At 37.2% G+C, this 14,009-nt stretch overlaps 1 protein-coding gene across 3 annotated transcripts in view; it reads right to left on the reverse strand.

Moving 5' to 3' along the window:
* Window positions 1-14,009, reverse strand: part of LOC136030231 (uncharacterized) — a 177,828-nt gene that overhangs the window by 142,880 nt on the left and 20,939 nt on the right. For all 3 annotated transcript variants that reach the window (XM_065709048.1, XM_065709047.1, XM_065709049.1), the window contains exon 3: window positions 10,400-10,721. In XM_065709048.1, the coding sequence (XP_065565120.1) occupies window positions 10,400-10,721 (322 nt within the window). The remainder of the gene's footprint in view (window positions 1-10,399; window positions 10,722-14,009) is intronic.

The following is a 14,009-nucleotide window of genomic DNA, read 5'->3' on the forward strand; positions in this document are numbered from 1 at the left end:
TTTGATTTAGTTCAAAATCGCCTGAAAATTTTGACTTAATACCATTAACCGTTCCTGAGAAATTGCAGATAAGCTAATTTGGGAACCTGGATGCACATAGTGTCTTTTGATTACCTTTAATGCCCTTAAGCACGGAAAGCCGGGATCAATCACATGTTCTTTTTATTTCAAGACTTATATGTAAACAATAGCCAAGTTTCCCCAGGGACACGGGGGGAGGGAGATTCATGTCGTCCCCATGCATACCGATTGGATTTTTGACTGCCTTGAAAAAAAATGTGGTCTAAAAATTTTGACTGCATGTATTAAAGGTTTAAGGAAGGAGGTAGTTATAAAGGAAGCAGGAGAGGGCTGTTTGCCATCTAATAACTTTCAACTCTTGAAAAGGGCACTAGAGTTTCTACATCCACTCCTTCCATAAGAAGTTGCAAGTTAAAAAAAAAAACTAAGCAAATAAATAATACATGGAAACTGTTATCGCTCTTTACTTAGACAGTACTACTGCACTGCTTTGATTTGAAAAAATAACTTTGGTTTTATTTGGCGTACATTGTTAAGAAAACATACAGCCTGCTGGATCCTAGGATATGACGGGTTGTAGCTTAACGGGGTTAATCCATTTTAAACACATACAAACAGATTCAAGATATTGAGTAGCGAAAGCAACTGCAAATTTCGGCAATCCTGTTCCCATGATTAAATAAAAAACAAGTTTTTAACTGAAAGTAAAGAGCGGCATTACAACTTAAAACGAACAGAAATTATTCCGTATATGAAAGAGGCTGTCCCCTCCTCAACGCCTCTCTCTTTAAGCTGAAGTTTGGCTCTTTGTCACAACTCTACTTTTTAAACTAATAAAAACTTTAGCGTAAAGAGCGAGGCGTTGACCATGGGAAAGCCCCTCTCGCATACGGAATAGTTCCTGTTCGTTTTAAGTTTTAATGTCGCTCCTTACTTTCAGTTAAAAAACTTGTTTTTTTTATTTAATTTCTGAACGTTTTTCAACTAGTGGAGATTCAAATTTGGGTCGCCACACATAAGAAATTAAAACAAAATTTGCATATTAATTTTGGAAGATTTATTCCGTATATGAAGGGTAGTCCCCTCCTCAATACCTTGATCTTTACGCTAAAGCTGTTAGCGCTTTAAAAAAAAACTCCCCTTCTAATTAAACGGCCCCCATGTTTCAGTACACGCTCTTAAAAAATTGGGACAAACAGTCAGACTTGTAGTGTAAAGAGCGAGGTATTGAGGAGGGGGAAACCCTTCATATGGAATCATTTCTTTTCGTTTTTCAACTAATGCCGGTGAATCTGGCTCACCCTCTATATAATATACCCCTCCCATTCACGGAAATATTCTCAGAAATCGAAACATGCGGAAAAAAGCCCCTGGATAATTCTCAGGAACATCTCCACATGAAAAATTTCGCTAAGATAGTATAAGACAATTAAAAAGAATTTCGCATTGAAATTTAGTCAAATCCCCTCATTGTAACATTTCCCCTGGAATATTCATCCTCCCCCTCCCCATAAATTTCCCTCCCCAAGGAACATCCTCCCTAAAGAAATCCATCCAAAGCACAACACTCCCCTCCCCAAAAAAATGCCTGTATGCTTCCCAATAACAAATTCTATACGTAAACAATGCGCAAATTTCATAACTTACAGGCCTCTCTCCACGGACTGTGGGGGGTAATTTTACACCTAAAGACATAACTGTTTGATTTATCAAGTATACTGAACAAAAAAGTTATCTCAAAATTTTGATTAGATGATCTTGGGGAAAATGGGCGTGGGAGGGGGCCCAATTGCCCTCCAATCTTTTAGGTCGCTTAAAAATGACACTAGAACTTTAAATTTGCGTTCGAATGTATCCTCTCCCGATCTTATAGGACCATTATTTCGATACAATCACCGCGAAAAAGCAAACAAAAAAAAACAAATAAACAAATAAACATTCATGATCTGTCTCTGGTACGCTGAATCTGATGGTTTGATTTTGATTAAGATTCTTTAATCTTATGGGGTGTTTCCCTCCTATTTCAAAAATCAGGCAAATTTTTTAGGCTCGTAACTTTTGATGGGTAACACTACGCTTGATGAATTTTATATATTTGGAATCAGCATAATAAGCTGATTCTTAAGATGCATATATTGATATTGTATAGATTGATAAATTCCGTTTTGTATAGTTTTGGTTACTATTGAGCCGAGTCGCTCCTCACTTACAGTTCATTACCACGAACTGTTTGACAACCCTTTTAGCTGCAGAGATTTTCAATGCAGCTCTATATAGAATTTTACAGAAATGACTTTATGATTATTTGCATAAACAGCAAAGAATTCATTTATTTCCTTAATCTTAGATGCAGCTATTCTCAAATATTACTATTTTTGGAAGACGTCAGATATCCCCAAGTACCATAATGGCAAACATTTATCAGAACATACTATTTTTTTCGCAATATTTGAAATCATTGCAAATCTGATCCCGCTCAAGACGACTCAAAACTATTTTTTTTAGTTTTTGGTTTTACCAAGTTTTTAGGTACAGGCTTTACATTTGAAATAAGGCCCATACAAAAATTTAAAGAACGTTTTGCCAAAAATATCGCCAATGCATATCTCGTATGTTACATTCCCAAGAAATTTTTGGTAAAAATCGATGTTTTTTTCCATTGCAGTGATTCAAAGTAACATAATTCTAAATTTAATATTAAACAGAATTTAATTCTAAGAAATTGATATCAAGCAAACTCCACTACGTAATCATCACAATATGAAGCTCTGCGCTCCGCTCGATGGTTATCTTCTTGGCAAACCGATAGTCAAAGACAAATTCGTTAAATTCTACATTTTAGATTCTTCCTTTATACAAGACAGTTTCGCTTATTGGCACTTCCATTCATTCTTATAACATTGTACACTGAAAATATCGAAAATGTAGTACGAAGAAACTTTCAATTCTTTGTTTATCTATATTTTCAAACAGTTCGTGGTAACGAACTGTAGTAAGGAGCGATCCGGCTCAATAGTAACCAAAACTCAAAAAAATTGGATTTTGATATCAGTAGCTACATCAAAAGAATCGCATTTTAATGCTGATTTTAAATATATAAGTTTCATCAAGTTTAGTCTTACCCATCAAAATTTACGAGCCTGAGAAAATTTGCCTTATTTAGGAAAATAGGAGGAAACACCCCCTAAAAGTCGTAGGATCTTAACGAAAATGACACCATCAGATTCAGCGTATCAGAGAACCCTACTGTAGAAGTTTCAAGCTCCTATCTACAAAAATGTGGAATTTTGCATTTTTTGCCAGAAGACAAATCACGGGTGCGTGTTTATTTGTTTGTTTTTTTTGTTTTTTTTCCCCAGGGGTCATCGTATCGACCAAGTGGTCCTAGAATGTCGCAAGAGGGCTCATTCTAACGGAAATGAAAAGTTCTAGTGCCCTTTTTAAGTGACCAAAAAAATTGGAGGGCATCTAGGCCCCCTCCCACGCTCATTTTTTCCCAAAGTTAACGGATCAAAATTTTGAGATAGCCATTTTGTTCAGCATAGCCGAAAATCATAATAACTATGTATTTGGGGATGACTTACTCCCCCACAGTTCTTGGGGGAGGGGCTGCAAGTTACAAACTTCAACCAGTGTTTACATATAATAATGGTTATTGGGAAGTGTACAGACGCTTTCAGGGGGATTTTTTTGGTTTTGGGGGTAGGGTTGAGGGAGGGGGCTAGGTGGGAGGATCTTTCCTTGGAGAAATATGCCATGGGGGAAAAATTCAATGAAAAGGGCGCAGGACGAATCTGGTCACGTTAGAAAAAACGTCAAATTCAGAGCTTAATATACAATGCTGGGTGTTCGGAGCCTCTCTATTATGGAGTATAATTTGAAAATAACACAACTATACGAGCGATAAAACATATATACCACAACCATAACTCAAGTAACGAAAGAACTGCTAAGAGATAACACAACTATAAAGCGAAAACAGGTGAAAACTAACCGGAAAATAAACGAACTTAGAGGTGGAAGGGGCCCAGAGAAAAAATATAATCCTTTTTCAATTTTGAGCCTAACTTCTGCACAGGAATAATAATGTCGAATTATTTTCTTTTCAAACAGTTCATGGTAAAGAACTGTAGTAAGGGGCGACCCGGCTCAATAGTAAACGGAACTCTAAAAAACGGAATTTTGATGCTAAAAGATACATCAAAAGAATCGAATTTTCACGCTGATTCTAATTATATAAGTTTCAGTTAATTTAGTCTTTGTCATCAAAAGGTACGAGCCTGAGAAAATTTGCCCTATTTTGAAAAAAAGGGGGAAACATCCCCTAAAAGTCATAGAATCTTAACGAAAATCACACTATCGCATTCGGCATATCAGAGAACTCTATAGCAAAAATTTCAAGCTCATATCTAAAAAAATGTGGAATTTCATATTTTTTGCCAGAAGACAAATCACGGGTGCGTGTTTATTTGTTTGTTTGTTGTTTTTTTTTTCTTTTCCCCAGGGGTCATCGTATCGACCAGGTGGTCTTAGAGTGTCGCAAGAGGGCTCATTCTTACGGAAATGAAAAGTTCTAGTGCCCTTTTTAAGTGATAAAAAAATTGGAGGGCAAATAGGCCCACTCCCACGATAATTTTTTTCCAAAAGTCAACAGATTTAAATTTTAAGATAGCCATTTTGTTCCGCATAGTCAAAAACCATAATAACTATGTCTTTGGGAATGACTTACTCCCCCACAATTCCTGGGGGAGGGGCTGCAAGTTACAAACTTTGACCAGTGTTTACATATAGCAATGGTTATTGGGAAGTGTACAGACGTTTTCATTGGGATTTTTTGGTTTGGGGGGTGGGGCTGATGGGAGAGGGCTTTGTGGGAGGATCTTTCCTTTGAGTAATATGTCATGGGGGAAGAAAAATTCAATGAAAAGGGCGCAGGATATTCTAGCATTACTATAAAAAAAAAAAACAATGAAAAAATAAACATGAAAACGTTTTTTCAAATGAAAGCAAGAAATAGCGTTGAAATTTAAAACGAACAGAGATTATTACGCATATGAGGGGTTCTAAAAATACTTTTGCATAAAGAGCGAGGTATTTAGGAGGAGATAAATTCCTCGCTCTTTATGCTAAAATATTTTTAGTAATTTCAACTATTTATTCTGCGGCCTTTTTGATTCAGGGGTCATTCTTAAAGAATTGGGACAAAACTTACGATTTAGTGTAAAGAGCGAGGTATTAACGAGGGTACAAACCCCCTCGTACACATAATAAAAATATAAGAATATAAAAGTTTGTTACGTAAGTTAATTCTTAAGTTACGTATATTTTTTACTAATAAAAATGTTCGTTGAAAATTAAAAGTTCTACTAGCCTTTTTAAGTAACCGAAAAATTGGAGGGCAGCTAGGCCTCCTTCCCCACCCTTATTTCTCAAAATCGTCTGATCAAAACTAAGAGAAAGCCAATTAGCCAAAAAAAAATTAATATACTAATTTCATTTCAACAATTTATGTGCGGAGAGCCAAAATCAAACATGCATTAATTCAAAAACGTTCAGAAATTAAATAAAAAAAACTAGTTTTTTTAACTGAAAGTAAGGAGCGACATTAAAACTTAAAACGAACAGAAATTACTCCGTATATGAAATGGGTTGTCCCCTCCGCAGTCCCTCGCTCTTTACGCTAAAGTTTGACTCTTTGCCACAATTCTACTTTTTAAAACAATTAAAAACTTTAGCGTAACGAGCGAGGGACTGCGGAGGGGACAACCCATTTCATATACGGAGTAATTTCTGTTCGTTTTAAGTTTTAATGTCGCTCCTTACTTTCAGTTAAAAAAAACTAGTTTTTTTTATTTAATTGTCATCGAAATCGTATTGGCATGAATATACTAGCATTGGCTGACCATTGCCATTGCTAGAACTAACGCATTTCAACCTGATACATATGAAGTTACGATAATAGGAAACTGAAGCAGCATGCTTTGGCACTGGAAATCCTAGAGACCTTCTTAGAAATGCTTTCAGCTTAATAGACCGATTAATGTTGCCTAGCTCATTCAGGTGCCTTGAAAAATATATTGACTAAGAATCTTCCCTTTACAATTTTTTCTTTCGTCCTATATATTTCTTTAAACTTGTTTTATATGTTTGAATTAGCTGAATGTAAATAAGTATAGATAAACAGTGTATTCAGTCTAGTTTATGAGTGGTATTTTTTTTTTTTTTTTTTTTTGCAAATCCTTGTGTTTTCAACGTAAAAATACCATAATTGTTAACATCTTCTGATGAATTCAAAATAGTGCTTAATTTCTTTTCTTTTATTTTCTGATTAACGTACCAGTTGTTGCAAGTTCATTTTCTTTTCAAGGAATTAGAAAAAAAAATCAAGTAAGTATGACAGCACTAAACCCTTAAGGTCAAACCAGCCGTGCTGATCTCCGTTTCGTGGCCCTTCAGCCAGGATCTGCAGTCGCAAACCCTTCCTGCTTACCTTCCCCAGATTTCTCTAGTATTCATTTAGAACTGGATCAACTCTGGCTGAGCTTAAAGAGTCACACCACTGATCCCTGTCCCAAACTAAATAACCCGCCACGCATCGAATGCGTTCCCCTCAGAAAAAGATTCCAGACCCAGTGCGCCAACCACTTAGCTAGAACGGCTCTTTCTGAAATTACCCACGTTTTGAAGAACAAGAGCTAAGAGCTCATATGGACCTTGTGACGAGGTAAGAAGAGCTAAGAGCCAAGAGATCATATGGTATGAGCTCTAACAAAATTCTATGAATCAATAGATTGATTTAAAAGGAAAATAAGAAGCTTAATGCTGGTCAGGATTTAAAATAAGAGCTCTGAGTCACGATGTCCTTGTAAATATCAAAATTCATTAAGATCCGATTACACACTCATAAGGAATAAATATCTAATTTTTTCTAATTTTTCCTCTCCCTTTAGCCCCCCAGATGGTTGAATCTGGGAAAACGACTTTATCAAGTCAATTTGTGGAGGTCCCTGACACGCCTACCGATTTTCATCGTCTTAGCACGTCCACAAGCACCTGACTCACCAAATCACTGAACCCCTGCCCCCAACTCCCCCAAACAGAGCGAATCCAGTACGATTCGGTCAATCACGTATCAAGGACATTTGCTTATTCTATCCACCAAGCTTCATCCCGATTCCTCCACTCCAAGTGTTTCCCAAGATTTCCCCTCCAACTCCCCCCAATGTCAAAGATCTGGTCGGGATTTGAAATAAGAGCTCTAAGGCATGAATTCCTTCTAAATATCAAATTTCATCAACATCCGATCACCTATTCGTAAGATAAAAATACCCCAATTTTCCCGTTTTCCAAGAATTCCGGTTTCCCCCTCCAACTCCCCTCAATGTCACGGGATCTGGTCAGAATCAAAAATTAGAGCTTTAAAGCACAAGATCCATCTTAATATCAAATTTCATTAAGATCTGGTCACTCTTTCGTAAGTAACAAATACCTCAATTTTCAAAATTACCCCCCCCCCCCCAACTCCAACAAAGAGAGCAGATCCGGTCCAGTTATGTCAGTCACGAATCTTAGACAGGTTTTTATTCTTCCCATCCAGTTTCATTCTTATCTCACCGCTTTAAGTATTTTCTAAGATTTCCGGTCCCCCAAACTACCCCCCCCCCCCAATTACGCTGGATCTGGTTGAAATTTAAAATAAGAGATCTGAGTTACGAGGTCCTTCTTAATATGAAGTTTCATGAAGATCCGATCACTCCTTCGTAAGTTAAAAACACGTCATTTTTTCTAATTTTTCAGAATTAACCACTCCCCCAATAGAGCGAATCCATTCCAATTATGTAAATCACGTATCTAAGACTTCTGCTTATTTTTCCTACCAAGTTTCATCCCGATCCCTAAAATCTAAGCGTTTTCCATGATTTTAGGTTCCCCACCCCAAACTCCCCCCAATGTCACCAGATCCGGTCGGGATTTAAAATAAGAGCTTTGAGACACGATATCCTTCTAAATATCAAATTTCACTGAGATCCTATCACCCGTTCGTAAGTTAAAAATACCGCATTTTTTCTAATTTTTCAGAATTAACCCCCCCCCCCAACTACCCCAAAGAGAGCGGATCCGTTCCGGTTGTGTCAATCATGTATCTAGGACTTGTGCTTATTTTTCCCACCAAGTTTCATCCCGATCCCTGCACTCTAAGTGTTTTCCAAGTTTTAGGTTTCCCCCTCCCAACTCCCCCCAATGTCACCAAATCCAGTCGGGATTTAAAATAAGAGCTCTGAGACACGATATCCTTCTAAATATCAAATTTAATTGAGATCCGATCACCCGTTCGTAAGTTAAAAATACCTCATTTTTTCTAATTTTTTAGAATTTCCCCCAACTACCCCAAAGAGAGCGGATCCGTTCCGGCTATGTCAATCACGTATCTCACACTTGTGCTTATTTTCCCCACCAAGTTTCATCCCGATCCCTCCACTCTAAGTGTTTTCCAAGTTTTAGGTTTCCCCCTCCCAACTCCCCCCCCCCCCCCAATGTCACCAGATACGGTCGGGATTTAAAATAAGAGCTTTGAGACACGGTATTCTTCTAAATATCAAATTTCATTGAGATCCGATCACCCGTTCGTAAGTTAAAAATACCTCATTTTTTTCTAATTTTTCAGAATTACTCCCCCTCCCCCCCCCCAACTACCCCAAAGAGAGCAGATCCGTTCCGGTTATGTCAATCATGTATCTCGGACTTGTGCTTATTTTCCCCACCAAGTTTCATCCCGATACCTCCACTCTAAGTGTTTCCCAAGTTTTAGGTTTCCCCCCCCCCCAATGTCACCAGATCCGGTCGGGATCTAAATTAAGAGCTCTGAGAAACGATATTCTTCTAAATATAAAATTTCATTGAGATCCGATCACCCGTTCATAAGTTAAAAATACCTTATTTTTTCTAATTTTTCAGGAATTCCCCCCCAAACATAGCAGATCCGTTCCGGTTATCTCATTTGCGTATCTATGTCTTCTGCTTAATTTTCCCCCCAAGTTTCATCCCGATCCCTCAACTCAAAGCGTTTTCCAAGATTTTAGGTTTCTCCCCTCCAACACCTCCCAATGTCATCAGATCTGGTCAGGATTTAAAATAAGAGCTCTGAGACACGATATCATTCCAAACATCAAATTTCATTAAGATCCCATCACCCGCTCATAAGTTAAAAATACTTCATTTTTTCTATTTTTTCCGAATTAACTGGCCCCCCCCCCAGATGGTCAAATCGGGAAAATGACTATTTCTAATTTAATCTGGTCCGGTCCCTGACACGCTTGCCAAATTTTCATCGTCCTAGCTTACCTGGAAGTGCCTAAAGTAGCAAAACCGGGACGGACAGACAGACAGACCGACAGAATTTGCGATTGCTATAGGTCACTTGGTTAATACCTAGTGCCATAAAAAAGTCGGATCACCCATAATTCCTCATAAGGAGTTACCTGCGTGAGACTTTATTAGAATGATTGATGAAAAATTATATTTAATAGAATTTTACTTTTATTTTTTACTAAGATCCTGCATTCTTGAATGTACAAATTAACTCTAAACAAATCGAAAAGAGTGACCAGTTTAATGATCCTCTTTCTGTTTTCACTTCAGTGGAATGTCCAGTAAAAACTAACTTAAGTCAGCAATTGATTGGCGGAGGAAAGAAAGTTCTACTGGAAAGATATTACTTTAGAATTTGAGACTCAAAACCTTCGATATAAGTTAACAGAGCCATCTTTGTGTGCTCTTGCTAAAGTGTATTTTAAACCTTCAATGGGCCTCCAATTATGTCTAAGCTTTCTATGAGAATACACAAAACTACAATTATAATTACAAGAACAAAAAACTCATAAGTTTTAAATTTATTACAATAAGACATTTTTGGAGAGGCCAGATGAACGTTGAATCGTCCTGGCCAAGTGTTTAGCATTCTTGTTTTAAAATTCTAAGGACAGGGGTTCGACTCCTGGTGTCCCTGGTTATTTGTTTGGAAAGGGAGCCGATGGTGTAACTCTGTAAGCTCAGCCAAAGTCGACCCAGCTCCTAACGGGTACCTAGAGAAATAGGGGGAAAAACACGGGAAGCGTCAGATGACTTGCCCCAACCATACATTACACTCCTGACTGAGGGCAGAAAATCAGGAAATCGGTGCCTGCACTTCACAGACCATTAAGCATGAATGAACAGACCATCAGCATGAATACACAGACTGGACAGGTCAGCATGCAAAAAAGTTTTTTTTAATCAAATGAACACTGATTGAGTTTGGCAAATTCCAGGAATTTCGCTATAAGTATCCTTAGCATTTTCGAGGCTGAGCTGTGTAATAGGAGAATTAGCGTAAACTTACCCAGAAAAATCCTGTCTTTTGGAGTTGGCGAAAAGCAGTCCAACAGTGAAATAATCTATTGGAAGAAGGCCAAGCAGTTGATTGTTTGGAATGTACACCCCACCTGAAAAATTAGCGGCAGTTCTTTTTTGTGGTTGTAAAAGTTCAGTCTTGAGATTCAATTCAGTCGTGGAACCACATGTGCGGCACCGAATAGAGCTTCCTTCTGATCTTCTGGTCTTCAAGTCGGTAACCACAAACTGTTTGAGGCAAACATCGCATATAGGATGACTGCATTTCAGAAGAAGAGGAATTTTTACTCCATTTCCTGGCCGAAAATATTCTAAAAAAAAAGAGGGTATAAAGAAACTTTTTCACGTACCTTTCCCATGACACAAACTTATAAAAAGACAATATACCCAATTCACGTGCTGAAAAGGATGCTGAAGATAAAAAAAAATCAGAAAATGTTCCGTATGGGAAATGTACTAGTACTAGAAACTCACTTTTGCTTCGAAAAAGTTTTTTTTTAATACAAATAGAATATTTATTTTCAGAGAATTTCAACAGGCTATTCACAAATTTAGCCTACTCCAGTTGTTCTGGCACATTCAATCGATTTATTTAATTTTCTGTTCTTCCAAGCCCAGTTACGGCCATGAGGGCTCGGGAATTATTCTGTTATAAATACTTGTAAGTTGTATTTTTCTAATTTAAAAAAGGCTTTTCGAAAAAGTATTTTTGTTAATTAAAGAACGATATTTCGACCTAAAACGAGCAGTAATAAAGACATGTAATAAATCAAACTTAAAACAAACAAATATTACAATATATGAATAAATCAATGGAAAACAAAATGAATTATCGAGTAAAACTTAAAATAAAAGATATTACTACAGAAGGATAAATCAAACCAATAAAAAACATAAATTATACAAATAAGAGAAACCTAAAAACGACCAAAAATTACGACAGATAGAAGCAGGGATATCATTTTTTTAGACTCTCTAAGTGTTTGAGTGTCATCTGCACAGTATTAAAAATATTTTAATATTTTAGTTCTGACTTAATAAAGAACAACATAAAAACAGAATGCTAAACAATGGTTACGAAAAAAAGGGGACTACCATCCCCTCAAACCTTCTAAAAGACTGCTTTCATTCGCATTTCACTGAAAAAGACATGCATTCCAAACTGTGTCTTTTATTAGTCAACAAAAACAAAAAAAAAGGAGAAAATCACAGTACTAATCACGCTTACAGGAAAACCTTTTTTTCGTAAAATAATTACATTGGGAACTTTTGATTTCTTTTTTCTATTTTAAGAGGTAACTTTTTTGCCATTACGTTTCCTTTTGAATCTGCTTTATTCAATAGTACAAAAAATTGACACATACATAAAACTCCTCAAAAGAAAATAAAAAAACAAAAAAAAAACAATAGCAATTTTTAAAGCAATCCGTTTACTTCGTTTAAGTAATATGTGGATTGACGGATCAACAAATGATCCCTCAGACGATTTTCTACGGATTTGAAAGGAATGTATTCAAAACGAAGGAAGTATTGACAACATTGCTTATAAGATAATGGAAAATAGAATAATTGTAAAAAAAAAAAAAAAACAATTCCAGGTAGTCTGTGTAGTTTCAGATTTTCAACGTTATATTAAGACACAAAAACTGTTTAAAATTTACTTTCAGTAAAGCCCAAATGAGACTCTAGCCTTTAGGGGTTTAAGAATGGGATGAGCCTAAGGGGGGGGGGGTAGAGGGTAGCCTGCCCCTATGCCAGTTTTTAGTAAGCGCTGGCACGTAAGACACTTTTTGCACTTTGTTCAGTGTTGGAACATCTTGTTTAAAGAACCGTTTCACGTTCTATGTCTTGCCAAATACTCAAAACATGACATTATTCTAGTTATCTCACCAAATAAAATTTGAACCCTAATTTTCTACCTTCGGAACGCGCCAGCGTCTAAGAATAGAGAGTAGGCATGGCTTCGTTTCGGGGAGTGATAAGGATAGAAGAGGGGACGGGTGGAACGGCAAGGAGAAGTTTCCATCCCTTATAAACGTCTATAGGTGACCTTACTTGTAGGAAACCGTTTTATACATTCGTTTCAGACTCCTCCAAGGTGTTTAGACAGGAGAAGGCGACCTAATCTGATAACCTTCATAAGGTGGTTACAGTTTCATAACGACACCGGTAGAAGTGCCGTTCTGAGTTTGAACGCTATAAGCTATATGTGTGTTCACGTTGTCGCAATAGCATTGTAAAGCATTTGTATTTGGGACTTTTATATTTAGCATAACACACCTTTTATTTTGTTTTTCATTTGTCAACTTGAAGATTAATACAGTGCTTCCAATATCGACATAACTATAGTATGAAGTTCCGAATTAGATATTTCTGCGAATTGCAAAAAGTGTGCCGTTTTTTTTCATAATTAGAAAGGCGTATGTTATTTTTGTTTCTTTTCTTCTTTATTACTCTTTCTTTTCTTCTTCGTTACTTCTTTGTTTACTCGCCTTTTTTTTTTGTTCTTTCACATTGTCAAATATTGTTCAAAGTTGCAATAGTCATTTAGCATCTATTTCTGTTTGCTAATAGATTTATAGTCAGGGCTATAGATAGATAGATTTATTCACACGAAAGCCCAATCGGGCCATGGTGGCATACACAAAACAAGCGAAAAAATACGACAACAAAACGTAAACTGAACAAGAGCTAAGAGCTCACACGGCACTTGTGACGAGGCCGGACGAGCCAAGAGCTCATGTGGTATGAGCTCACCAAAATTCTAAGAATCAATAGATTGATTTAAAAGGAAAATCGGAGGCTTAATGCCGGTCGGGATTTAAAATAAGAGCTCTGAGTCACGAGCTCCTTCTAAGTATCAAAATTCATTAAGATCCGATAACCCACTCGTAAGTTATAAATACCTTATTTTCTCTACTTTTTGCTCTCCCTTCAGCTCCCCAGATGGTCTAATTGGGGTAAACGACTTTATTAAGTCAATTTGTGCAGCTCCTGGACATGCCTACCAATTTCCATCGTCCTAGAACGTCCAGAAGTACCAAACTAGCCAAAGCACTGAACCCCACCCCTAACTCCCCCAAAGAGAGTGGATCCGGTACGGTTACATCAATCACGTATCTTCCTCTCCCTCCAGCTCCCACCACGCATCCAGCTCCCCCCAATGTCAACAGATCTGGTCGGGACTTGAAAAAAGAGCCCTGAGACACGAGTTCCTTCTAAATATCAAATTTCATTAAGATCCGGTCACCCGTTCTTAAGTTAAAAATTCCTCAATTTTTTTAATTTTTCCAAATCAACACCCCCCAGCTCCTCCAAAGTGAACAGATCCGTTCCAATTATTTCAATTACGTACCTATAATATGTGCTTATTCTTCCCATCAAGTTTCATCCCGATCTCTACACTCTAAGCCTTTCCAAGATTTCTGTTTCCCCCTCCAACCCTCTATGTCCCCAGATCCGATTCAAGTTGAAAATGGAGCATCTGAGACATAAGATCCTTCTATATATCAAGTTTCATTAAGATCCGATCACCATTCGTAAAATAAAGGTACCTCAATTTTCACGTTTGCCAATGTCACCGGATCTGGTCAGGATTT

This window comes from Artemia franciscana, chromosome 8 (assembly GCF_032884065.1).
Source record: "Artemia franciscana chromosome 8, ASM3288406v1, whole genome shotgun sequence".
Taxonomy (NCBI): Eukaryota; Metazoa; Arthropoda; class Branchiopoda; order Anostraca; family Artemiidae; genus Artemia; species Artemia franciscana.